The sequence below is a fragment of the Cavia porcellus genome, unplaced genomic scaffold, assembly GCF_034190915.1.
Source record: "Cavia porcellus strain 051 isolate PalLab524CR breed Dunkin Hartley unplaced genomic scaffold, mCavPor4.1 scaffold_20, whole genome shotgun sequence".
NCBI classification, from domain to species: Eukaryota; Metazoa; Chordata; class Mammalia; order Rodentia; family Caviidae; genus Cavia; species Cavia porcellus.
The window spans coordinates 63,457,248-63,485,074 of record NW_026947503.1 but is presented as its reverse complement, the minus strand read 5'-3'; the positions used below and the strand labels follow the sequence as shown (position 1 = coordinate 63,485,074).

Below are 27,827 nucleotides of genomic sequence, written 5' to 3'. Positions count from 1 at the left end.
CAGGTTTTAACTGGGTCGTGAAAAGAAAACAGCGCTCCAGAAATGCAAATACGAGTCTGATGCGCAGTTGTCACAGAATTTGGGATGCTGCCCACACCAACAGATGATTCATGCGGCTGTGTAAATATAATTAAGTGACACACAAATGTGAATGATCGTTAGTTTGCTCCCCAGAGAGAGCCAGGGCCAGCTCCTTTATGTGATTGAGAAGGCCACCGTGTGATGGTGACAGGGAACACTCACATGTCCTCTCTCTGATACCAAGGGAAAACAAAAAGGCAGGGCGCAGGGCCCCCTCGGTGTCGGAGGAGGAGAAGCTGGCCCTGAGCCTGGTCCCAGGGGCTTCGGCCAGGGTCCCGCGCTCAGTGGGTGCCATCTGTTTATCAGCCCGATGCCAAGCTGACTTTTAAAAAGCGCTGTAACAAGTAGCACAGAAGTGTAAATGTTAATTTTATTCTTTTCCATCTTCAGAAAGTTAACACCAAGGGTGCTTGCTTTTTTTTTTTAACCAAAATTAAGATGCATTACTGAAGATAGTGAGGAAGAGAGGGTCCCCAGGCTTCCTGAGGAGGAACCTTTTCCACCAACAATTCCCCAGGTCGAGGCATCCAGAGGCCAGCCGTCACCTCCCAGAAGGTGGCCTGTGACACACTGAGCTGTGCGATGCTGTTTAGGATTCAGTGGTGAGTGTGAGGGAGAAGAGCCCTGGTGTATCCTCAATGTACTCTCATTGGCCCGCCCTCTCCCTCACACCGCACGCGTAACTTTACGTGTGCGTTTCCTTTCCCTCTGTTGCTCTATGACCACTTCCCTCCCAGTCAGTACTAGATAACCATCACCAATCAGCCTGGGCAGTTTCCATGCCATCGGGTTGCTAGGCAACACACACACACACACACACACACACACACACACACACACAAGCATGCACAGAGGCACATGGTTCGACACACCCACAGGCAGCAGCAGAAGTGTAATTATCCTGAGGCTCTGCACCCCAGTCTTGAACTCGCCAGGCCTGGCCTTGGCCCAGGTCCTGCAGGCCAGCAGCCCCTTCGCTGACTGCAGGGGAAACCAGCTCTGGACAAAGAGACCATCAGGTGCCCTGAGAACAGAACTAGGTTCGTCTCGAGTTCACCAGGGTGCTGTCGGGCAAAAGCAGAGGAATCAATGTGCCCTTTCACTGTCAAGAAAAATCAGAAGCCTGGAAAATTGTATCTTCCTATTATTGGTCTGGTACAAACAATAGTTGCTAAAACACACACAACCAATGTTAGCAGAAAACACATTCTTTTTGCTAGTTAGTGTGGTTGATGGTCCTCTTACATCTTAGATGAAGGCGATGAAAGAAAAGTTTGAGTGGGAACCTGAGTTCCAAAACTCGCATTCTGCTTCTCTCTGTTGTGCTTGTGTATCCAATAGGAGTGAGGCCAGAAACGTGATTTGAAAACCCACCTTTCCTAGATGTGACTGACCAACCAAGGAAAAGAACAGTGCTGGAATTCTCTTTAAATTAATTAATATTTGGGTTGGATTTGATTTGCGTTTTAAGCTGGGTGGAGTGTTATAACAGATCTATTACCCAGAGATCGGGAGAATGTTATTTAAAGTCTTGATTTTCATTTATGAGAGAGTTGCGTTTGCTTGATGAACCCTAAAGCTTTCTAGCCGTGTGGGTCTAAAGCGAAGTTTTTGATCTTGGGAAACACATGGGCATTGGGGTTGCCCAAGAATGCCTTCACCCTGTGTGAGACCCTCTCATCTCGGGAGAACTGAGACCTCCCGAAGGGCCCTGGCTTGCACCTTGACGCCTTTAAAATTCACGAGCTACCTAGTGCTGAACTTTCTTGTTTTATAATTTTGGTATCGATACCCGTAAGAAAGTTAACTAATTGCAGTTTTCTTTTTGTCCTTTTGCACCTCTGTTTGCTGCTTCCTGTCTCTCTCTCTCTCTCTTCTCACTTCAGCCTCCCGGGCTTGGCACTGACTCATGTCCCTTGTCACCCCCATCCGCCCATCCCGATCTTGCATCCCCCCCAGAGCTCCGCAGGAGGTATAAGGAGAAGGACCCCAAAGCACCAGGCTGCGAGGCGCCCCGAGCAGAGCCTGCGCCCAATGAGCCCATGGCGGATGCCCAGGGCCAAGCCAAGGCGTGCCTGGGGGACCCAGATGTGGTCTTCCACTTCCGGCCGCCGGCCAGCAAGGGCGCCACCCTGTTCTCCTTCTCCCTGCAGCTCCCGGAGTGCTTCCCGTCGCTGCTCGATGACGACGGGTACCTCTCCTTCCCCAACCTGTCCGAGACCAACCTCCTGCCCCAGAGCCTGCAGCATTACCTCCCGATCCGCTCTCCCTCCCTCGTGCCCTGCTTCCTCTTCATCTTCTTCTTCCTGCTCTCCGCCTCCTTCTCAGTGCCCTACGCCCTCACTCTCTCCTTCCCTCTGGCTCTGTGCCTCTGCTACCTGGAGCCCAAGGCGGCCTCCTTGAGCGCCTCCCTAGACAATGACCCGAGTGACAGTTCAGAGGAAGAGGTGTGTACCTCGGCATAGAACACTCTCCCCTGCGTGTTCCGTGCTTCAGTCCCGACAGTGTTAGCTGGCTGTTGCCATGGTGGTCCTACTTTCAGAGCCTCATTTATGTCTGTGCCAACATGTGAGGTTGTGTGTGGCGGGGATCCGACCGGGCCCAGGGTTAGGCACAACACCATGTGGACGTCGCCGTCGGAGGCCGACCTTGAATCCTCCTTCACCCCGTTGAGTTCTTTGTGGGGTGAAGGACTCGACTCGTCCTGAGCTCAATGTCAGCCCAGTAGTTCTGTGTATGATCAGGCTGAGGGTCATCCACTAAAATACAGGGAGGAGCTTCCAGCTGAAGTCAGATGGAAGCAAAGCGAGCAAACACTTGGGCCAGAGGGGAAGTGTCCAAGCCCTGATCGTTTGCCCAGATGCAAGTGTGACTCCGCCCTGGAGACCCTGAGCCCCCAACAGCCCCCTGTGATAGTCCCTGTCCCCACTCCTCAGTGAGGTGCAGCATGTCCATCACACATGGGGTGCAGAGGGATGTCCACAGCTGTTTAAGACACCCACGTGACATGTCTTCTGTAGGATGGACACAGGACCAGAAAGAACTGTAGGCACCACAGCGATGCAACCAGGAAAAGGTCCATGTGAGGTTTCTCCACATTACAGACACAAGCTGCGGTCTCATCCATGTCAGATGGCAGCGATTCTTCAAATCCAGTAGGAGCCAAAACACCCCACGTTTTGACAGTGTGGTGATGGGGGAGTTGGCTGGGCCTCTGGCCTCAGCCAGGGAGGTGCAGCATTGGGCAGGAACCCAGGATCTCTGCCTGTCTGGGTCCCGCCCTCACCCCAGCACTGGCTGGGCTGAGCGCCCACATCTCCTCTTTTCAATCCCTCCCTTCTGCACCGCACAGCAGGCCCAGGAGCAATGCTGCGGCACCCTTGTCCTTGGGCTGCAGGCAGAGCCAGGGGACAGGAACAAAACAGAAGCCGCCTCGGGGTGCTGCCTATCGTGCTCCCCTACCCCACACCTTCCCCTGGCTCCCCCCACTCTCCTGTTCCCATAGAACAAGGAATGAGAGGATGCCCAGATACTCCTAGCATTTAAAAAATACCACAAAGTCTGGGCAGCACTAAACAAGAAAAGTCTGTTCAGGCCCACGCTCATCTCAGCTCGAATGTCAGTTTGAACTGCACTGGGACAGTAGGATTACGCAGGTGTTGAGGTGCCTGCCTTTAGTGGTATTGTGACCATTTCCATGCAGCAAAGAGGAGGGGAAGGTGACTGTCCCAAATGTGTCTTAAACGAAAGTCTAGGCCAGTGGCAGCAAACCTTTTAGAGACCGAGAGCCCAAACTGCAACCCAGAACCCACTTATCCATCACATAGCACCTGCCCTGCCCCTGTGCGTGCTGGTGTCTGATGCTCACGTGCTGGGGTGACAGGCTCTGCGTGCCCACCATGGCGCGCACACTGTAGGTTCATCAACTCTGGCCCAGGCTGCTCAATTGACATTGCAATATTGTATAGGAATGCTTCTCAGCATTCTCCGATTATGTGTGACCATTACCTCAGATACGCACAGACGTGGAAAGGTCATTTTTACACCTAGGTAATGCAAACTACTTTAAATCTTCAGCGTGAATACCGCTGTTTCTCCCAGTTGCAGGGTTACCAAAGATGAGAGGCCTGGAAGGTGCTAGCACTGAGAGCCCAGCGATACGCGCACAGACTGCTTCTAATACACAACACATTCCCACCCTGCAGATCTGTTTCTCACTGAGGAGCGGAGTTTCCCCTCAAGCTTACTAGCATCAAGCCAAAAATAAAAAGGGCTCTCCTAAATTCGGAGCCACCGCACTTTCCTAACAGCCATTCCTAACAGCCAGCCACACAGATCTTGTGCCTAATCCAGGGTGTACATCTCGTTGTTCTGGGTGCATGAGAGTTGACGTCAAACTGGGGCATGTCTGCATTACATCAGCAAAACAAATCACAGCAGTTCCTCCTCCCTTGCTAGTGGAGGCGGACGGGAGCTCCCGGTCCTAACTGTCCTTGTCACCACATGCTGGGACCCCAGGCCCCAGTGCTGACCACTGTGGCCTCACTCAGTTGTCCAGCTCTCCTGACACTGGACTTCGTACTTGGCCATCTGTTCCCCGCCAACTCCTAGCCCCCGAGGCTCGGGGCTGTGCGTTCCAGTTCAGCCTAAGCTGAAGAAAACTCCTATGTAGGTCATTCCATGTTTTTGAAAAATTGCCATTGGCTCCCAAGGCTGGTTTTCTTCTCGAGGCCTGCAGCATTTTGGCAGCTCAACCGGGTGACTTTGTAACATAATTCATCTCTGTCACTTTCATTTTGCAAAATCACTAATGATGGTAATTCTTTCTACATTTTTTACATGTTCTAGTGGCTTAATCAGTCCCAGCCTTTCTTAAGAGTGAAATCCCGGTGTAGAAAGGCTTAATCACTGCAAACAGTAACATGGTTGGCCAATCTTTTTGTTTACTTTTATGCTTTCAGAAAGGCCAAATAAGGAACAGAACATCAAATCATCCATAAGGAAACGTACCATAAAGTTAGGTAAACATAAAAATTCCTGTGTAATTTTTTTTTTTTTTGTACTGGGAATCGAACACATGACCTTGCATTTACCAGGCAGCTGTGCCACTGAGCTGCACTCCAGGCCCTCCTGTGTGATTTTTTGATAACACAAGGAGACAAGTTCAATCTGGATAAAGAAAATAACTGATTTAAAACTATATAAACACAGTATTATGTGATAGCTCATAAAATGCTATTTGCTTTGCAGTTTTGGATAGTCACAGTACGTTATATAAATAACAGTTGCCATAAAAGCTGCTTTATTCAGTTTTATTACTTAGTTTATTGACTTCATCAGGCATTACACGTGCTGACTGACGAAATGTTAAGCAGGAAATCCAGGAAGCTAGAGATGATTTTTTTTTTTTTGAGATGAGGTTTCTCTTTGTTTTCCAAGCCGACCTTGAACTCATGACCCTCCTGCCTCAACCTCCCCAGTAACTTGCATTTCAGGTGCATGCAACCATGTACAGCTTTTGAAGGCGTTTGGATATAGCCAGAGATGTTTGTGTATTCCTAGGTAAATTACCTAGTCATAATTACATAAAATGTGTTACGATCAATAGACTAGGATCACTACAAGCAGTTTTTAACCTCCTATGTGTCAGGCCTTCTATAAAATACTTAGTATCCTTTACCCACTATGGCTAAGGCTGTGATTTTCCCCATTTTCCAAAGGGAAACTGGGATTATGATACCAAATATACCCAGTGTGTCACAGGCTTCGGTGGCAATCACTTTAGTCCAACGACAGACCCTCTCTCTTATCTACAACTGAACTCTAGAGCTAAGTGACTGACGTGAATTATAAAACAGTAAGGGAGGCCGAGCATGGAGCCAGTGCCTGCCTGGAAAGCCCAAGTCTGAGTTCCATTCCCAGTACCAAAAAAAAAGTCTAGACGGGAAGAGTGGTAACCTTCTAAAACCTTAGGTGTCTGATGGAACTAAAAAGGATGCTAAGCAGGATCACAGATCTGGGAAGCCCAGGGTCCTGGGGTCAGCCTCGCCCTGTGAGCAGTGATGCCCTCTCTCCTGCGTGTTCAGGCAGTATCAGGTGGCAAAGCTGCAACGGTCCCACAGGAGTGAGTGCCACACGGGAAAACTGCCAGCCACTCCCTGCCCCATTGCTCACCAAGGTAGTCAGGTCACAGAAATAGCCACACTACCTGAGGAATCCACTGAAAATGGTCTTCCACTTAGCTGGGTCACTAGGTGGCCAGAATGCCAGCCACTGAGGCACGCCTGCCGAGCTGCAGTCTGATTCCACCTCCAGAAATCTCTGAAGCCAAAGCCTGTGATCGTGCCAGGAACAGATGGCTATAGAGACTGCCCCGCCTCCTCGCTCTGGAGAAGAGGCCGTGATGTTAAGAGGCAGACGGACAGCTATAGAACCCTCAGTTCCGATTTTTGTTTCCAAAACACTAATCTGAAGTTGGTGTGATGGTATGTGGCTGAAATTATAACACCCTGGGGAGCTGAGGCAGGACGTGCAAGTTTGAGCTCTGTCTGAGCAAGTCAGTGACTTACAAGACCCTGTCTCAAAATTTAAAATTTAAAAAGGCCTTGGGATGTGGCTGAGTGCTAAGGCCATAGGTTTGATCCCCAGTACCAAAAAAAATTATATATGTGTATGTATATATATTTATATTTCATAAATCTTTGATCAAGGAAATCTTACTAGTAATTAGTTGACACTGTAGACGGGAAATCAGCTAATATTGAGGATGTTTAGATTATATTTCAGTGTCAGTTTCATGATCTTACTCTAGAGGAAGTAGTTTTTATTAAATTATAAACCCTTTTGAAACATTTTTTTTTAAATCATGCAAATGCTACCCTGATTCTCCCCTGAAACTCCAGGCTCTGCAAATGCTGTGCTTTGTTTTGTTTCTAAGTAGATGTCATTCTCCCACCCTCCGTCCCTCCATCTTTCCCTCCCACTTTTTCTTTACTGTCACTATTATTTGCACCATGCGAGTGAGACTTTTGCAACCCAAGGTTTGAATCCACTCTTTGATAACCCTCCTCCTCCGAGGGGAGGCCAGATAGACTGCCTTCAGTCTTCAGAGCGCCCTGTTTGCCGTGCTACTTGAAAACTGAGTTGGCATTTCCCACAGCCTGTGTCTGGGAGTCACTGGCATGTGCTTTGTGTCATTAACAGGTAATGCAGACAGCCTGGCGGTCATAAATGGATGCAAATTATCCAGACGGTATAAATGAGGGGCTGAAAGTCCAGTGACTGTTACAGTAGCTTTTCACAGAAATTTACATTTTCTTTACCTTTCAAATGTGCTAAAATGAAAACCATGGACCAACCTCAGTCTGATTTGTGTTAGGCCTTGCTCGGGTGTCAGAGGAGAGGGTGGGAGCAGTGTGACAGAGTGGCATCCAGGCAGCGCAGGGTGGCCCGTGCAGCCAGGCAGTCCCTCCCAGCAGCCCCACAGGCCTCGCGCCCCTCGGGTGCTCCTGGGCGAGGCTCTTCGCTTGCTTGGCTGGCACTGCATCCACACAGGGAGGTCGTGCACTGCACACCCCACAGATAGAGCGAACTTTCTTCATGCATGCTTGCTGTCTGACCAGATGGGTTTGTTTTCTGTCCCTGCCTTCCTTCCTCCTGGAACCTGATCACTTGTGTGGTCAACAGACGGACAGTGAGCGCACAGACACCGCGGCTGACGGGGAGACCACTGCCACTGAGGTGTGTATGGCTGAACCTGGGGACAGTGCCTCACAGGCAGTCCTGTGTTGGAGAGATGCCGTGAGCTCCCGCAGCGGGGACCCTCCTGAATTTCACAGCAGGCTAGATGGGTTTTCACTGCCTGGACCCTCAGTTCCCAAGCCCTGGCTTGCATCAGACTCTCTAGAAGGGCCCCAAACCTGCGTGTCTCATTCAGGAGGGTTGGACAGGAATTGAGGGTATCTTTCTCACAAGCTCTCTGGTGGTCCTCTAGGGTCACGCTTTAAGAACCACCTGCACAAACCCATGCTGCTGTTTAAAAAGATCGCATCATTCAAAAGAGAGGCTGTTTGTGTATGAAGCCCTGAGGGCGCCAAAATGGCTGTCCCTTTAGTTCACTTGTTAGGGAGACACAGGTGCATATACAGTCCCAAATGGTCAAATAAGGCTTGCTAAAATACTGCCTTCTCAATTCATTTCACAGTCTTTAGCTAAGTGACTCATAAATGAATTCTCTAAGGAAGAAAAAATTAGCATACTACTATTCGTAGTTTACAGAAAAAGACCAAGTACATTGAACCAGAGAGATACTGTGCTAGCATTTCCGCCTTATTCATTCAAGATGTGTGTGTGTGTGTGTGTGTGTGTGTGTGTGTGTGTTATGTCATTTTAAAAATCTGCCCTAATACTAGGCATGGTGGCGGGCGCACTCGTGTGTAATCCCAGCATTTAGGAAACTGAGGCAGGAGGATGGTTGCAAGTTCAAGACCATCCTGGGCTACAAAGTGAGCCCAAGGCCAGCCTGAACTGCATAGCAACACCCTGTCTCAAAAAGACAAAATAATAATAATAGTAACAATAATAATAAAATCTGCCCTACCAGTATCTAATTAAAATTTCTGTAAAAAACAGGTATTTACGTATAGTAATACACATCAAAATGTTTATTTCCCACCATTCTGGTCAAATTTAGTACTCTAGGTTATATGCTTTTAGTACTCTAAGTTATATGCTACTTTTCTTACGTCATCTAATCATAACTATGTTCTAGTTAGGCATTTAGGGATGAGTACACATTCTGTGCTATTATACATCACTTCATTGAAAATGTCTTCAGATAAAAAGATACTGCGTAATGATGTTTCATTAGGTGTCTTCCTTAGGAAATGCCAGTTAAAGTAGTAATTTTTAAAAGTAAAGGGTAATAGTGTAAAAGCCACTGTCCAGATTCTTTTAAGCCATCATAAGTAAATTTGCTACAAGTTGATAATTTTCTACTGCAAACTACACCTTGATTTTTGTAAGCATTCATTCCATGGAGCCACAGGTTAATATATTCAGTAACTGTTTTACCAGAGTCCTAATATATGCTACAAGTGACAAATATTCTAATAGTAATCCTTGAAGTTTCTATAGCAGTTTAAAAGGGTTACATAATGTTTATGGCATGCAAACCAGTAGATGTAACTAGATTTTTGAAGCCTTAAAAAACAGTGCAAGAACTCTGAAATCACATACACACGCACACACTCATGCACACTAAAGAATTCAATGTGCACCAGCACTTAGGGTGTAGGTGTCCTGTAGCCCTGCAGTAGAAGCCCTGGCCAGCACAGTAGTAGAGTTGTGTGGGGTGCACAGAGCCAGCGTCCTTGTCCTGTGAGAAAATGACAAAGCTAAGACCCAGATAGACTGATGTCACTCCAGGTCCCCACTGGCAATGCAGGAGCTACGCCCAGGCTCTGGTTCCAGCACAGAGAGAAACACAGCGGCCCTGTACCGACTTCTGTGCTGTGGGTTCTCATCCCTTGATGGCCCTTAAATACTGGTGCACAGACTAGAAATGTTCTTAAACTTGGAAAAATAAGGTTAATCAAATGGCTTTGGGAGGTTTTTGTTTTTTAGTTTGCTTGCTTGTTTATATTGTGCATATCTTTTAAAAACTCAAAAACTGCCCTGTTGTCATTTTTTAAAGAAATGATAATGCTATGTTGGTTTCTGCTTTCTTTTTTCAGTCTTCCTTACTTAAACCACACCAATCATTTCCCCCCTGAAATTTGTTGAGTGCATGGGTTCCAAAAACGTTAGGTTCCAAAGAAATTTTAAAATGCAGGCTCCTCTGTGTTAAGTTCTTAGAGGCCCACACACTCGGGCCGTCATGACTGAGGCCCCTGGAGTTTTGTGGCAGTCCGTTCATTACAAGGGTGCTGTCCTTAGGTAGTGGTTGCCAGTCTCTGGAATCACGCTCCACATACTTCCAGAGCTGTCTCTAACGCTCGCTGAAGTCAGCCTGGCAAGCCCTGTGTGCCACCTGCCCAGGCCTGCACCAGAGACTCACTGAGTGAGGGACCTTTGTTCCTCTGATCTTGTGTGTGAGAGATCATGGTGGCCGAGGCCGGCCACTCAGTGTACACTGGATGGTAAGACTGTATTTCCCACTCTTTCTTGATGCTGGCAGTCGGACCAGGAGGAGGATGCAGAGCCCAAGGCACAGGTAGAAAATTTTAAAAAAATAGAACCAAATCCCAAACCAGTGCGTGATGCGTCCTTGTCTGCGGTGTCCAGCCCGCTCGGCATGCTGTGTCGCTGGCGCCGCGTCCACGTGTGGTGTGTAGACGGTGTTCTTTCCCCCGATGACAGTGGCCCTTACCTTTCCCTTTCTTCTCCACTTTTTTCAGAATAGTCTGATTAAGCGAATAAAGGGTGAAAATGTGTATGTCAAACATAGTAATCTTATGTTAGAGGTTGGTATTGGTACATACAGTGCATGCCTGTGTGCTGTGTCCCTTCTACCGTGATGCATGAGCTGTGTTCCCACCTTTTACTGAGGGGCAACCCTGCCGCTTCCTGTGACCTCCCTTTCTCTCTTAGATTGAGATCCCTTTTCCTTCGTGTGTTTATTCTAATTCTCTCTGCATACGTGTGAACTACTCTTCTCACAGTTTGCCTTTCCAAGTCCTTTTGATTTGTATGCCTGTGTGAAACTGGACTTTTTTTTCCTTCCTTCCTTTCTTTCTCTTTTCCCTGGAAATAGCACATTTTCACCAGAGTGTTTGTGGTCGTGTCATGAGCCCTGATCAACATTCTGTTTTCTTTTGACTACTAATGAGATTGACGTTGTTGGGTTTTTATAAAGCAAAAGCAAAACAAATGCAAAAGCTGACTGTTGGATTCTTTATGTTCCGAATGTAGGAGCTAGACAAAACTCAAGATGAACTGATGAAACATCAAACCAACATTAGTGAGCTGAAAAGAACATTTTTAGAAACCTCCACAGAGACGGCTGTAACGAATGAGTGGGAAAAGAGGCTTTCTACCTCCCCGGTACGGCTGGCGGCCAGGCAGGAAGACATGCCCATGATCGAGCCTCTCGTGCCGGAAGAGGTCAGTGCGCAGGCTTTGCTCGGGTCAGAACTGTCGCCTGTTCACTGATCTCTCTCTACAGGGGTTGGACCGGGGGAAGACTTTGGCAAACCTTCAGGTAGAGAGCTTCACCTCTTGGCACTGTAGTCCATGAGCTGCCCAGTGCGCCAGAGAAAAGCTGCAGAGTACAGTGTGTAGGCGGCTGAGGAGGAGGGACCAGGAAACCACAGGCAGACCAGGGCTGGAGCTCCTTCCAATCCTAACCCCGTGTCGCAGCTGGGGCACCCTGAGATACTAGCTCAGTGCATTCACGCTCTTTCTGAAGCCACTTTTTATGCTTTGAGGAGTGCCCTGAAAACATAAGCATGTTTCTCAGCAGTCACAAGATGAGAGCCAGGGAAATCATATCTTGTTGACCTGATACAGTTAGCATTTTATGACACATTTTGCTCTGATAGATTACACTAGAATTTTACAGGTAAAATAGTGTTTTCTTTGATTTTTACTTATATTTAGTTGTTTCATTTGGCTTTTTTTTTAAATGGGGCAAGAGGGGACCAAAATTTCTTTTCAGGTAAGATTTTTCAGTATGGGGGAGCTCACTTTAGCTGTTCAACCCCAGGGAGCGTCCTGCCAGTGTGGCTTCGTGGCTGTCATTGTGTGAGACCCCAGATTGCTGCAGTGCTAGCCTGCTAGTCTGCCATTAGAGTAGTCTCGCTTTATCTTGCTTTCAAAAGAAGTTACTTTTAAAAGTACATCTTGCAAGCATTGTATTGATTAACGTCCTTCATATCAAGATCCCTTCTTTGTGAGGTGTTTGTTCAGGAAGCTGAGACAGACAGGCAAATTAAAACTTAGGCCTGTTACGAGAGGAAAAGTCTTTAAACAGTGGTCTCTATGCAGTGCTGAGTCTTTGGAGTAACAAGAATCCAGTTACACATTGTGGATCATTTTCACAACCTCTTTGAAAGCTGCTTATCAGAAGTGGCCAGGATCCCCTGTCACCCCATTTGGGATGACTCCAATCCCAGCAAGAAGGGAAGAGGCACATATCCATCTGAATTACTTCACAAAGGCTCTTTTGTTGCAGAGTGAATCAAAAGTACTGTTAACCACTATCCCTGTTTCTTAGACACCAGTTCCATTTACATTACTTGAGTTTCAAGAGACAGAATTTTCATGTTTTGTGTGATTTAAATATAACAGTCCCTGCATCACCAAAAATACTTTTCCATTGTACCATCATAACTACTGCCAAAATGGTCAAGAGCAGTTCACACTGTTTCTTTTGGGAATAATGTTCTGTCCCTAAAAATTTCAGAGACTTAATTCACAAACACACAAAGTAAACAGCACCTTAAGCAGAAAAAGCAAAAAGCACCAAGCAACTCTTCCCATGCCAGAAATTTTTATAGCTTCTGATTAAATCTTGAATCTTGGAAGAATAATATTGGAGAAACCCAAGAGTGTCAGTGATTGAAGGAGGTGATATTTTGACTGTCCAGGACTTTACCTTGACACGAATGCTTTTTTCTGTTAGTGCAAAAACAGGAACAGCCCTGTTGATCGCCTTAAGAACAAACTGGGAGGTTCTTATGATGTGAATTACTGCCAACGTTCACATTAAAATGATGGCATCTGTTATTTATTTTGTGAAAAGTATAAAAGATCATTTTATATTCCTCCCTAAAGATACACAAAGCACATTTTGTAGGAGGCAGTTTTCAAAGTATATTCCTGTATTGGTCACTTTGTCACTGCTGGGGCACAGGACCCAACTCCAACAACTAAAGATGAAGAGGTGTATTTGGCTCATGGTTTCCGGAGAGTCAGTTCATGGTTGGTTGGCTCCAAGGCAAGAAATTATGGCAAAAGGACCTGGGAGAGCAAAGCTGCTGTAGTTTACAGTGGCTGAGAAGCAGAGCAAGAGAACAATGCCCAAGAGAAAGAGTCGAGGAAGGTCAGGCTTCCACTAGCCACTGGACACACCCACAGATGTGCTACCCTGATCCCGTAGACAGCCACCAGCCAGTCAAGTTCACAGCTAAGCTTAACGGTCACAGTTACTATCATTTAATGTGGCCCACTTTAATGCAACAGTAATCAGCCAGTTTGTAAAGAAGCCCAGCCATTTCTAATGGAAATATTTAACTTTTTAATTGATATCTCAAATGAAGTAGTAGTATTTTGCCAGAACCAGAAAAAACTAGATTCAGTGATCTCAAACTTAGTACCCCAACTTTAGTGGGGTTTGCTTTTTTGTTTGTCTTGTTCTGTTCTGTTGGTAAATCTCAGTGATAAAACATTCTGAAAAAAATGTCTAATAACCTCTGATTTTTAATGTGAGTGTCTTCCTTCTTCGTTTTTCTTAATCTATAGTGGTTGAATCCTAAGTAATTGTCATTCCTATCAAATACTATCAATTTAGAAATGGAAGAAAATTTGAGTTGCAGAAATAATGATGATTATATTCTGAGAATTCTGTGCATTTACGATATAAAATGAGCATTTGGTTGTGAGTGGTTTCAACTTTCAGTCTTCTGAGTGAATAGCAGATAAGTACCAAGGATGCCCCAAATCCCAAATAACATCAAGTCCTCGTTAACATTGGAAAACAGACAAAGCAATGTGCGGGCAGAGTCACCAGCTGTACCAGGGGTCGGTAGGACACGGGACGTACGTGTCTGTGACAGGCATGTCCTGTGATGGCTCTGTATGATGCCCCAAGCACAGTCCATACAAAAGGTGTATTGCATTACTTAGTGATTACTTGGTTCCTAGAAATCTCCAAGCCTTGATCAGACACATGCAGTACTCGCACTGTTCTCTCCCAAGAGAGTAGTAGATCGCAGGAATGTTCATCATGGAGCTGGCTGCCCATTACTCATGGTTTCTGTATTCTCAAATTTACCTACTCCCCCAAGTGTTCATTAGAAACCCCTAATCACCCAAGAGGAAAGGGCAGTGTTATGAATTCTGTATGCCAGCCTAGACTTCATTCTCAAGTACCAGACGGAGATGAATGTTTAAGGAACTATGAGATAGTCACGGTGCACATCTGACTGTACCCTGAGCTCTGATAAAATGCATTTCGATTCACAGATCTTCTGTGTTTGCTCCTCCTCACTTCTCTAATAGCCGAACTTGCGGGTGGGGAGTTGACCTCCTCTAGTGTGAAGTTCTAAGGCCTGTCCCTTTACATTACCTGTTTTGGTTTTGACATACACAATAGCCTATGTTGACATGTCCAGTGGTGAGACCGATAGTTTTAAAATGAGTTTGTTTCAGACAGCAGCGTATGCTGAAAACCACAGTTTAGCTGCTGAGCTATTTCTTTTCCTTTTTCTTTTTTTTTTAAGTTTTCATTTTAGGAATAGTATTTAGCTCAGTGATTATAATTAGAGCCCCAGCAGTGTTATTCTGAAGAGTACCTGTAATTTTGACCTTCTCTTCCTGTTTTTCATTTTGGTTTGAAAAGAGTCTATGATTGAAAGGTTTTTTTAACCCACATTTAATGATTTCACATGGCACATTTTATCTTCTCCAAGATCTTCCTCCAAAACTGCAGCAGAATGAGATTTTTTTTCCCCTTTGAAAATGATTGATTCATCTGTCATTCATAAGGGTCATCTGAGACTGCTTGTCAGACTCTGCCAGCAGGCCCTGAAAGAGAATGTTGTCCGTACCCCGCAGTGTCTCTTGCAGGCCACTGATTCGCTGTGCGCTTGTGGACTGATGAGTGGACAAATGGGAATATTCAGTATTCCTCATAAAGTTATATTGTTTATAATTTACTTAAAGAGTCCCATATTCTTCTAGAAGCTTTGGACTTTCCATAATCATTTTTAGACTAATTTTCCAATCCGTCCTTGGCTTATGGAGTGATAGTCAGTGCAAAGATAGGCTCAATAGCTACTGTGTTACCCAGGTTAAACTGTGCTGACCTAATATAAAGGAATAAAAGTCAGAAAATTTAAAAAAATAATTCATAGCATTAAAAGTTTACTATTTCTAAAAAATATGGTCTACTTAATTGTCTGCCAAGATATTGTGAGTGTAACTTATAAAAATTATTCATGGCAAAGTGTGAGAGAACTCACCCATAGTCTCAGCACTCAGAGAGGTTGAGGCAGGAGGATCACAAGTTCACTAAGCAGTTTAGCAACTTTTGGAGACTTTGTCTCAAAACTTTTTTTAAAAAGGGCTGGGGAACTGGCTAAGTGTGAAGGCCCTAGCTTTAATCCCCAGTGCCACCAACAAACAAAACAAAAGTTCAAATTTTGACTATTTTTTAGTTGTGGAACAACAAAGAAATCAATTTATATATAACAGGGATTTGTTCAGTTTAACAGCTCATGAACTTTGTGTGGTTTTTGCTACTTGTTACACGTAGCACGTGAGCGAGGAGCACAACCCACTATCAGAAAAAAGATGAGATTGTAACTTAAATTTGAATTAAGGGTCTGCATGTTTCCTTTTAATATTCACATTTACAATCTCTGGGTAACCGTGATGCACACTGTTCAAACATAAGGGACCCTTTAAATCACTGCTGGGTGTTCTGTGATTGTAAAAATAATGTTCAATTTATATATAAGCACCCAAGTTTCAGAAAATAACTTGTTGCTCTTGGAATAATTAACTTTCAAGATGGTTTCAGACCACTTTTCAAGTTAGTAAGCAATCATTTATTTCTTCAAGAAAACTGTATGGAATGGTATGAATCTATATGTAGGTATACTGTGTACGTATCTAAATATATCTGTTATATATATAAATACTACAATAAAAGGACTCTTCCTAACTTGCCTTTTTGGAAACTGTCTACTTCCTCTTCTCCAACCCAACCCCCTCTATTCAAACAGACCAAAGAAGAAAGAGAGATTTCTGAAAAAGTTATATTTTTGCAGCAAGGAAGTTCTGCATTCCTTGAGGCTCAGGTAAAATTCAAACTTCACAGGATTTCCCAAAAGGAGCTCTTCTTTCCGAGTTGCGTGTTATTAAAGTGTCTTTCGTGTTTTATTTTCCTCTGAAATGTATCTGGTTTAAAGCCAAGGTGGGTATATCATTTCTGCCTAGGTTCTGGGGAAGGGAGAAAAGACTTTGCCTAATGTTATAGTTACGTCTTGTCTCTCTGTGCCTTCTCGATTTTATCTGTGTTAGGGTTGCAGCACTGTGATTGTGCTTTATAGAAATAATCTCAGTGAAGCATTTTACCGCCTGTTGTTACCCCTAAAGTGGTGCTAACTTAGGTGCCCGTGGTTGGTTTTGAGAGCTCTGAATTTGTACTGACTTTGTCGATAGCCAAGTGTGACAAAGAAAATAGAAGAAGGAGGCGGAGGCTCTGCGGGCTCTGTGGCTACTTCTCATCAAGTAATTTTCCAGAAAGCTGTCCCATCGGTGCTAGGGGTTATTTTTTTGATTCATTTGAGTCCAGTCCAGCATGTAGGTCGATCTATAATCATTTTTCTTCAGGTACTCTTATATCACAATTCAAGTTTTCAGGCTGTGATCAGTATGAAAGTAGAGGACACCCTCGTTTAAAATGTAAAAACCAAGGAGTTCCCCTGCTCCCTTAGATTTCTGTCCCCTCCTTAGTCTGTTACCTCATTGCATCATCTTAGGTTTCCCTAAGTGCAAAAATTTTTTTAAATTTTACTTCGTCTACGTTGTTGGATCTAATACTGAGGAAAGTACAAGGGAGCTTCAGTTGCAGTTCAGTGTGGAACCGCTAGGTACCAGCCGCTAGGTACCAACCGCGAGGACCCGCAGTGTCCTCTGGATGCGGGTTTCTTTAGGATGCCTGGCACTCAGGCACGCTCGGTGTTTGTGGGATGATGGGCACAGCATGCAAGTGCAGTGCACAAACACAGAAGACGGCTCTCCAGACGTGTGTAGAACAGTGGTAAATTCTGTATAGGAAACACCAGTATATGAAGCATAGCGTTGTATTTAACACGGAAACTATTCTTCCGGGTCCACACGTGTAAAGCTCAATAACTTGTACAACTTCAATACTGCAGTCTAATCTTGAAATACAAAATAATCAGAGGTGTACCCTGAGGTCACAGACAGGCCTTGCAAAATTCACCACCAGAATATGTTCCAGTTTAAAGAAACATCTGCATCTGAAGTTATAGCTCTACCCTGCAGAAAGAACTTCAGGTTGCAGGCGGTAGTTAGTAAATTTCAAATAAGGAGAGGCTGCATAGTTACTAGATAAAACCACCAGTCCTGTGCAGACCTGCCTTAGACCTCCTACCCTGAGGTTCTTGCCGTAACCCTTTAAAAATTTCCGTTAGTCCATGTGTGCATGCGGCATGGGGCAGTGGTCCACGCCTGTAGCACATCTCCCTTCTTATGTCCCCTTCCTTAAAGGATTCGTATTTTAGAAACGACATACCTTCAAAATTGCTAACTTAGCCTTTGTATTTCAAATATAGGGCACAGAGGACTGGGTTATTGTAGACAAAATACCCACTGAGGTAGTTGATGGTGATTCAAGAAAGATTGTGACCTACAAGGTGGTGACCATGAGCAGTAGGACAGGTGACCTCCCGGCGGACCTGCTGAAGTCTGGCATGGTCGAAATGCATAGTCTGGATGATTTGGCCCGAGACATGCAGCTGAAAGAAGAGAACAAACAGAAACTGTACACGCTAGGGAAGTCCTACGACACGGTGTCGGGAAGAATAGTTACAATGACAGGGAAGGGGAAAGATGGGGAGAAGGCACCCCAGCCTTCCATGCCGGATGGACTTGAGAGGATGGAGAGGGGTGTGTTGCAGCCGGGGAAGGCCATTCCCATCCTGGCGGAATTCGAGGTCCTGCAAGCGCTGGCTGAAGAGAAATCTAGGAGAGGACCTGAAGTCCAGACGCCAAAGCGGAAGCTATCAGAATCCCTGACGCCCATCAAGGAAGCCGAGTCTCGTCTGCAGAGCCCGGAAGACGACCTCAAGAAGACGCCCACGCTGGCCGACGAGGTGGCTGCCTCCCACCCTCGCCCTGAAAGCATGCGGTTCGGTAAAACCGAGCAAGCTCCGGAGAGCGAGGTCTTAAAAGTGGGGCTCTTCGGTCCCCGGAGGAAGAGCCTGTCGGAATGGAGGTATTCCCAGGAGCCGGGCGTCACCGTTGCTACTGCTCATTATGTCACCGAGTCGTCGGCGTCCCGAGTGGTGGTAACCAGTGGCCGTCATTCGGTCACAGTTTCCATTTGCAGCATGACATTCTCCAAGGCGGGTCCCTTCCACCCCGAGCCTCTCCGCTCCTCTCGCTGCTTGGCTTTATTTTGAGAGCAGCCAGCCCAGCTTTTTGATTCTTTTCACGATTGACTCAATGCCTCAGCCCCAACTCGGCCTTTTGACACTTTTCCGTTTCGTTTCCAGCTGTGCGCGTCCCCCCAGATGTGATGGTGCTGCTGTGGCTTGCGAGAAAGGGGGAAGAAATGACCTGCTTAAGTCAGCACCCCGCCCCCCAACCCTAATAACTCTCTGCTTTACCCACTGAGAGCTCATAGTCAACCCAGTTCGCTGTTTGAGTTCCCATTCTTTGTTCCGTTCCCAAAGGCCGCACTCTGGAGCCCTCCATCTCTCCTCCTCCCTTCCCCCTCTGCCTACGATCCGCCTCCCGAGCCGTGACCGCGTGCACGCCCTGCGTGTCGGCCCACGCGCCTGACTCTTGTCTCTCTCTCCACTCAGACCAAGCCGTCATCTGGAGAAAAGCTCATGGACGGCTCTGAGATCTTCAGTCTGTTAGAGTCGGCGCGCAAGCCCACAGAATTCATAGGCGGGGTGACTTCCACTTCGCAGAGCTGGGTGCAGGTGGCCCCTCCTTCCGTCCCTGCTTTCTGAGTGTGCACGTCTGCCTTGCCGCCCGCCTTTGTGGCCCACGCTGTGTGTGTGTTGCAAGTGGCTTTGCCGTCCATCCTGCCAGGTCTCCCTGATTGTCCTCTGTGCGCGCTGAGCATGTCTGTCCTGTGCCCTTGACCCCCTTTCAAGAATGCATTTCCCCTATTCAAAAAAGGCAGTGGTGTTGAGAATTTAATAGTGGTTAATTTTCAGAAGCATTCAATCTCATGTGTTCCATGTGAGAAAGCCGCCCAAACCGGTGTGTATATGCTTCAATGCTCTCGCTTTTTTCTTTTTTCTTTTTTTTTTTTTAATGTGTGGCTTGTGGAGGGTGCAGTAGCAGCTTGTGTCACCGTGTGCATCAGGGCTGGCACACTTGAGAGCTCTGCTGTGGGCCGTGGAAGCTAAGTTCCCATGAGCGTTTCTTCCTGTGCGCGCTCAGCGCGGAGTGGTGGCTTTGGTTTTCTTGTTGTTTCTGTTTCCTGTTCGGTGGGTGGAGAGCCACTCTGACACCGCGGCTTTTCTCTTACAGAAGGTGGAAAGCAAGGCCGAGCCCAGCGAGGCGGAGACCAAGGGGGCCCCGCAGCCGCAGACGCCACTTGGCACGGAGAAGGTGGTGCAGGTGGAGACCGTACAGGTGGAGGAGCGGCGCGTGATGAGCGTGCACGCCAGCGGGGACGCGTCTCACGCGGCGGGGGAGGACGTGGAGCCCGCAGGACAGCCTGTGCCCCGCGATGCTTCCGGCACAAAGGGGAAGGAGGGCTCCGTGCTCGCGGAAGAGACAAAAGAGAGAGGCCCGGAGGCTGAGAAACTTGTCCCCGGACAGGAGGAGACAGCCACCGCCTCGCACAAGCCGGAGGAGGCCCCGGGAGCGGCTGTCCACGCTCCGGACACCTCTGCGCAGATGGCGCATTTTGAGGTAACTGCTGCTTTGTGCTGCTCAGAGCGCTACAGGGACCCTCAGGTGCCCTGAGACGGGATCAGCGTAAAGGCCCAGGAAGGTGCCACCAGCCACCGTGGCTGTGTGCAGTTTCTCCTCTTCCTTCCCTGTTGCATGGCAGGCGGGCGTTTCCGAGATGGTTTCCCAGCTTTGGAGCCCGGGTAGCCCTCACTGCGGATTCTCACTAATGTGCCGCTCCAGAAAATGGGCATTTATGGTGGACATCATCTCGTTCACAGTAGACGCGAGAGAGCGAGGTTGCCCAACACGTTAGAAAATTTGATGGATTTATTTCTCATCAGTACACTCCTCCTGAAGGACCAGAATCCCCTTGCCCAGGTTCCTGGTGCCAAGAAATTGTTTTTTATTCTCCTTTATTGAGATTCTTGAGGGGGGGGGCACCGCTGGCAATACTTACTCCATCTTTCTAAATTATTATAAGGCTCATTTAAAGTTCCAACTCTTAGTGTGTGAGATTGAAGAGTATGATATAAAGCCTGGATTTAAAAAAATTTTTTTTCAAAATGTTTTCTTAGCCAAAGCATTTGTATCACAAATACAGTGGAATTTGAGGAGACTGGAATATGTTTGTTGTATGCCTCATTTATTAGCTGGTTCCCAGTGTAATATCTAAGCCCTTGTTTCAAATTACCCTGTGCTTAGACCAAGCACTAAAATACCAAAGCAAAGAAGAGAAGGGAAACCCGGGAATATTTGTTCAAACAGTAACCGCCACTCTACCAATTTCTCTCGGGTACAGTCGACAGCCATGAAGATAGAAACCATCAGTTTTGGCAGCGGTTCACCAGCGGGTGGGGAACTAGACGTTTCTACAAAAGAAGTGCCGGTGGTTCACACAGAAACGAAAACCATCACGTACGAATCCTCACAGGTAAGCCCGTCTGTGAAGACCGAGCCCTTGGCGCTTCAGGGTTTCTTCCATTTAGGGCTTCGTGCATTCCAGTCCAGAGCTGCAGATATTTGATGGGTGAAGACCATGTCCATCAGTAATACAGGAACCGTACTTGTCTTCCTGACTGCGGAGCAGAAAGAGCGTAACCAGACCTTGACATATCTCAGAACACAGAAAAAGCCACAGAACCAAGTCCCAGGACCACAGCTGTAGGCGTAGGTCCCAGGAGTCATCTGCTGCTTGAGCTGCTCAAGCGTCTTGCATTAATGTGAAGACAGTGAACTCAGCTCTGCTTGGCTTTTACCATCCAGGCTGCTCCGAGATTCCCACTGCGGGGCATGGTGTCCTGGGAGCAGTTTCCATCCCCATCTGTGGGGTCAGTGTTCCAGGACCCCTGTGGGTGGCATAGCATTTGCTTATAACCTGTGCTCATCCTCCCATCCTCCGGTGTGACTTTAAATCTCCTCCCAACCCAGCATAAATGCTACAGCGATGGTTGTTACAGTTTGTTACTCAAAGGTTAATGACAAGTAAAGAGTCTGCACCAGTTTGTTAACGAACTCGTATTTTCCCCATGTAGTTTCAGTTTGCGGTTGGCTGTGTCCTCAGAGGCAGTGCCCACAGCAGCGCAGGGCTCACCTGTAGCTCGGACACCTAGGTGCCTTAACCACCAAACACGGCAGCTTCTCAAAGGGCCACGTGAACCCAGGGCTGGGTTTCTCTGCTTTTGCTTAGGTGGATCCCGGGGCAGACCTGGAGCCAGGCGTGCTGATGAGCGCCCAGACGATCACCTCAGAGACCACCAGCACCACCACCACCACGCACATCACCAAAGTAAGTGGGCAGAGCCTGGGGCTGTGCCAGGGAGCTGGAGAAAGGCAGATGCCAAGCTCCTGGAAGCCCGCGCTGAGTGAGTGGATGAGTGACTTAGCTGTCAGGTGCCAGGCCAGCTGCAGAGGGAGCTCTGCCAGCTTCTGTATTCACGATGCTCTGGGCCCATGTGCTGGTCTCAGCTGAGGAATGTTCATGCTTGTTCCCTGTGCTCCACACTCGCTCAGCTGCTGGGCTCAAGGCAGGGTCTTCCAGAAACCCTGGCTGCCCAAACCTGAAGCTCTCCTCTGTCTCCTAACTTCCAGAATTCAGTTTATTCAGCAACTGCCGCAGACCTCTGTTTCAGGCCGGGGCGGGGAATGGGTGTGAATGCTACATAGAGCTGTCACACATCTGCCCTTGCTGGGTGGGACAGTGATTGTTCGTGCCCATGAATAGTTTCCTATTGCTTCTCATTCTTTCCTTTAGACTGTGAAAGGAGGCATTTCGGAGACAAGGATTGAGAAGAGAATAGTCATCACAGGAGATGCCGACATTGACCATGACCAGGTAGTGTTACGAGACAGTAAATGCCCTTGGCAGAGACAAACAGAGACCACTTTGTTGGCCCCGCAGTTCCCCATGCTCTTCCTCCAGCGCGTCATGTACTCTAAGACATTTTCGGAGTTAACTTTCCAGTATGTGATGGTTGATTCCTTTTGTAATCGTTCCTCGTGTGTAAATGGTGGGTACAGATTTAGCTCGGAAGTCTACACCTTGCTGCTGCTCATGCATGTCCCACCTCCTTTTTGTTTTTGCCCTTCTGTGATCTCCTGGGGATAGGCTCTGGCTCAGGCAATTAAAGAGGCCAAAGAGCAGCACCCTGACATGTCAGTGACCAAAGTAGTGGTCCATAAAGAGACAGAGATCACACCGGAAGATGGAGAGGATTGACCAGAGGTAAGAGGTGGCTCCGATCACTAGGCTTGCCTGGCTGGCATGTGGCATGGGCCAGTTCCCTGTCGCCCCCTCCTTTCCTTTCTTCCCTCACTGGCGTTTGTGGGACTGGTTACCGAGGGAACTGAAAACTGGGTACCAGTTGTGAGGTTCCAGCTTGAAGCTGTTCTGCATCTACTGCCAGCCAGTTAGAGGAGGAAGGAAAGGCAGAGTCCCTGCTTGAGTGGCCTCCTCCACTGCTGCCTTCTAACTGTGCCCTGCACGCTTTTCACCACCCCAATCTAAATGGCAAATTCAGTTTCTCTTGCCTTGTGGCCTAAGCAGAACTAACACAGTTTTGTTCTGAGAGGTGCAATGTGTGTGTTTCCAGGTAAAGGGAAATTCAGTAGGCACCCTTTATTCCTCTTGATAACAACATCCTCCTTTGCAAACCTGCTCTTCAACTGTGTTTGGGCACAGCCTGCTTATGCTTTGTGGGTTTTTTGTTTTTGTTTTTTTTTTAATTTGAAACTTTCTTTTTGGACATTGCCTATTTCCTGTATTCGGTGAGATGACTCGTACTGTTGTCTTTCGGGAGAGGCAGATGCACAGCCGTGCGTCCTGTTTTCCTCCAGAAAGTGCATGCCTTGCCAGTTGTATGGCCGCATCCTGAGCACCCCACCTCTTCCACCTGTGCACAGACCTGCCATGAGGGACTCTTCGGGCATGAGCATCCTTTAGAGGGCTTTGAACGCTGAATACAACAGTTGAGCTTCATGTTGTATTCATGGGATATGAATGTGTTTATGGGATAAAACATTGCAGAGACCTAATAAAAACGTTCTCTAGCATTGATTCAGAAATCTTTAGGCTGATGAGTAACATCACTTTGAAGGGCATTTGAAGTCACTTGTGTTCAATGAGTAATATATTGGAACAATGGGAAGCAAAAGGTTTTCTTCACTGAGCTGAAGCCACTGGGGTGATGCAGTTATTTAAGAAAATGCTTATCAGACACAGTGACATAGGCTCCAATGTTAAGTGTCTTGAAAGAGCATTTTAACCTGCCAAGAGACTCCCCTGGGGACCCTGACCTGAGCACAGTTCTCAGATGCTCTCAAATGAGTGACTATCAAATCTCTCTTCCACAGGAATAACTTAGGTTGCACATGAATCCAGTATTTGCAAATCACTAGGAAAACCAGAGCCTCTACGGAGTTGCCTCTTCTAACCCAACTGACTCGTGTCTGTCCGTGGAAAATTCCAGTCCAGAAGAACTGACCTTGACCATTGATAAGGACACTGGCAGAGATCTTCCCGTAATAAAGCAATCTGAATCAGCGTCACTAAACTGATATTGCATGAAGCAAGGATAAAATTACAACCAAGCAGCGTTTTTACTTTTCACAAACGTCTCAGTTTTCAGCTATACCTGCACGTTCACAACCAACAATATAAACCGTGATCTCCTGTAACACACCGACAGTCCATGCCTCCCATAGTTTATTATTATTACAGTCTCCACAAAATTGCAGTTTCTTAGGCGAAACATCCTTCGTTTACAGACACATGAAGATTACCCTACAGTGCTAGGAGCTGTCTAGGTCCGGTGTGTCCGATTTACCCCAGATTAGATGTGCCAATAACCGAGTCTATTCAGTAAACAACTTGAATCTTGTACTTGTTTCATCTGGTTTTATTATTCTCACCCATAAACAGTAATGACTCTCTGACCCTCCGGAAACACTTAATGCTTATAATCTTGCTTTGTGCATCTAATTTAATCCGTTAAAAGGTAGAACTGGTTTTAGCATATTAATGTGATTTCTTCCTTCTTGTTCGCTTTGGTCTATGTTCAATCTGGAAAGCTTCCCGGAGCTCCCTAACAAGTCCCAAGTATGTAAATTGTCATTGTTTGGAGAAGAAAACCTGTGTTTTTGTTAGTTTACAATATTATGAAATTTTGCTCCCAGAAAACCCAACGGGCTTCTGTGGCTGTGTTCTTTGTTTCTTTTTCTTGGTATTTTTTTCATGGATTTTTTTTTCCTTCTTCTTTTACTTGAAAAAGAGTTTTATTTCCAAATCTGGTCCATATTTACAATCTAGTTCAGAGCCAAGCCTTAAACTGTACAGACTTTCCACTGTAATTAAACTATTTAGTGTTTAGTTATAAATAGCCTTCAGAAAGATATATTCTCCATTCCCCTGTCGACTCATTACACCCTGTGGTGAATGTTACTGCATAGCAAAATAAAAATGACAGATGCATCGAAAACCACTTCTCCATGTTCAGTGATTTCAGTAGCATGTGTGGTTAGCCCCAGGGTAATGTGTGTGTCACATCAAAGGCCTCCTTCAGCCCTTTGTCTGCACGGTAGAGATATCCTGTGTGCCCCGGGCTGAAACCTATGTGTATGCTGAAACCCTTGTGTATGGACCTTTCCAGGGGTCAGAGATGGGAGCAAAATATCTTTATATAAATGCTAGGCTGCCTGCAGTGGCTTCAAAGAGGATAGCTCATTTTTGAATTTTAGTTTTGCTGATAAATAGGCTCTGTGTGCCTCGGTGCAATTAATCTACCGAAGAGTCTTCTATTGCAAACATTTGTAACCCTTTCTCCAGCTGACTAAATCAACCCAGTGCTACTACAGAGGCCTAGCTGCCTGTTCCACAGCTGGACCATGCCCACTCTTCAGCTGGTCCTTAAGATCATTTTAATTGTGACCAAATTTTTTTTGAAGTCATACTCTATTTAGGCCTTCTTATATGAGTACACCGTAATCATCTTAGTTTGTTTGCAACATGCATTTGTGTTAGCTGCCCTAATCCAGGCCTGTGTGTTCATGTCTTTCTGTCCTTAGCAATGTGTACTCTTTTGTGTCTGAAATTATACGGTATCAGGAGTTTCGTGTTCTCAACCTGCTTTTCTTCACGGTGTCCCTCGCCTCAGTTCCAAAGCCTGTCACACGTATTTAGGTATTCGTGACAACAGTATCCTCTTCCTGGTACCAAATCTGGTTTTTTATTGTTACAGAAAAGTTATCAAAAAAAAAAAAAGTAGCAACTGGACACAAGATACACCTGTCACCTCCTGGCTTCTGTGAGACTGCAGGCAGGGTGTCTCCTGGAGCTAGGTCTCATCCGGAGGCCACACGGGGAGGAGACACTTGCAAGCTTCCTCTTGGAAGAATTTATTTCCTGGTGGTTCTGAGGCACGTGGCAGTTTGCTTCATCTAAGCTAGTGACAAGGAGGAAACATTGGCAGATGTAGCAAGATGATGCCTTAAGTGACACAACAGCGCCCTGGGACTGGCTCCCTGTCACCTTTACCGTGGTCTGCTGATTAGATGTAAGTCGTGCCTCCTGCTGTAGCTTGGTGATGGGTCAGTCCCTAACATTCCCTAATCTGCAAGCCTTGGAGCTAGAGTTCATCAGTGGGCACAGCTGGCCCGCACCTGTGGTAAATGCTCTGGCCATTTCTGTTCCCCTTAGTGACCACTAGTATACGTGGAATTTAGACCCTGTACTTCAGGGTCTAAAGAAGCAAAGAATTCCACTTGAGACAGCTGTTTTCCTCACAGAAAAGCATCCTTCTCAGCTTGTGCCAAGATGCAGGTCCAGCATGGGAAGAAAACAAAAACTTAGGGTTCTCTTGAATCAGCAGAAAAACAAATTACAGTAGGTGGCACTGATAACCTGTGATTTCATCCTCACCGTGCAAGCTCTGAGGAAACATCAGCTTGGTCTTACCAGGCCTTTGAAAACCTCTGCATTTGCTGTGGGCTCTCATCAAGTCATTGCAAAGTCCCATGAAAGGACTCCGGGACACCCAGCTGTGCTGTGCTGGGTAAAAGAAGTGGGGGCTCACTGCCTGTGGCTTTTGCCCTGTTTCCCTTTCACAGAGAAATTCTCATACCCACTGCTCTGTTTGCCTTGCAGATTTCGCAGGGCTTCCAAGTCCCTCCGAGTAGGCTCAGTGAGTTGGACCTTGCACCTTGGAGGATTATTATAATCCATTTCCTTATATCAGTTTCTCTGTAGAACATCAATTTCTGTGTTGTCAATATCAACCCTAGCTATTTTTTAATTGCACAGAATCTAAAACTTGAATCCCCAGTGTTCTAACTCACAAGCTACGATTATACCTACTGCCCTGTAAAGCCTCTGCATCTTTCTCATGATGCCAGCTGGTGGGAGAAATGCCTGCCCTGGCTCGCGTGGGAACAGCCTTATGTTTTAATGGGCACTCACGAAGCCAACCTGTGCTGCTCCATTTTTCAAAAAACACATTTTTATGGCAGGCCACTGGTGCATGTAAAATTTGTTCTCAGAAATGACATTTTGTTTTGACAGAGAGGTTCTTATCAGAACTCTACAGAAAGAGGGTGAGGAACAGATCTCCTCCACAGCTGTGGATATGAACACACACATGTGCACCCGCGCGCGCACACTCGGCCGCAGAAGGAGCAGCACTGAGGCACACTGGGGGGTCCCACTCCAGTCCTCCCTGTATTGCCATCCCAGCATCCCTGCTGCCTTTGTCTCCCGCCTCAGAAGTGCAGGACACGGAAGGACGAGCACAAGTCTGGACAGGCCTCAGAGCTTGTTTTCACGGGTGTCCTGTTCACCCCGTAGACAGAAGCCTGGGAAACGTGCACACACTGCCTGCCTTGATGGTCACCTCCCATCCCTCACTGCCTCTGTGTTCTAACCACGGCACAGCGGCCTGATGGCAGTGCTAGCCTGATGACAGCACAGCTTCACCCCAAGTGTCCCAACTCCTTATGCTGTTGTCATCTCTCAAAGTTCACAGCCTAATCCAGTGACCCTACCTTGAAACGTGTGCCAGCTTCCCGTTGTTCTCAGTGGAAAGTCCTGAGTTCTTCCAACGCGGTCTGCAGCCCTCCATGGCCAGGCTCCTGGCCACACAGACAAACACAGATCATCGCTCCAGGGTCCTGCTTCCCTGCCCCAGCCCTGAGAAGAGCTGAAACTGACCCCAGCCATTTCCCTCGGCCCCCATTTTACCTCAGGCCTGAGCCCATTGAGCCTTTCTGGACATTACTCTTCAGTTTTCCCCACTGGTCCCTCTCAAAGCAACGTTCTCTACAGAACCCTGCTTCAAATGGGTCTCTTCTAGGGGTCAAGTCTGCAAGACTACGGTCGACCCTCTCCCTGTGCGCTCCTGTCCGGAACTTGCTGTTCAACACTGTGTCTT

At 46.9% G+C, this 27,827-nt stretch overlaps 1 protein-coding gene across 34 annotated transcripts in view; it reads left to right on the top strand.

The window, feature by feature from the left end:
* The window catches only part of Epb41l3 (erythrocyte membrane protein band 4.1 like 3), a 229,227-nt gene extending 204,343 nt beyond the window's left edge, over positions 1 to 24,884 (top strand). For 6 of the 34 annotated variants that reach the window (XM_063231935.1, XM_063231921.1, XM_063231918.1 and 3 more), the window contains exons 13-25: positions 1,968 to 2,528; positions 7,768 to 7,821; positions 10,259 to 10,294; positions 10,479 to 10,544; positions 10,993 to 11,184; positions 16,029 to 16,103; positions 18,861 to 18,983; positions 19,543 to 19,929; positions 20,711 to 20,842; positions 21,599 to 21,697; positions 22,163 to 22,243; positions 22,517 to 22,633; positions 23,761 to 24,884. In XM_063231935.1, the coding sequence (XP_063088005.1) occupies positions 1,968 to 2,528; positions 7,768 to 7,821; positions 10,259 to 10,294; positions 10,479 to 10,544; positions 10,993 to 11,184; positions 16,029 to 16,103; positions 18,861 to 18,983; positions 19,543 to 19,929; positions 20,711 to 20,842; positions 21,599 to 21,697; positions 22,163 to 22,243; positions 22,517 to 22,627 (1,917 nt within the window). In that variant the 3' untranslated portion in view covers positions 22,628 to 22,633; positions 23,761 to 24,884. The other 28 variants (XM_063231939.1, XM_063231937.1, XM_063231933.1 and 25 more) reach the window with 22 other exon arrangements.
* The last annotated feature ends 2,943 nt before the right edge of the window (positions 24,885 to 27,827 follow it).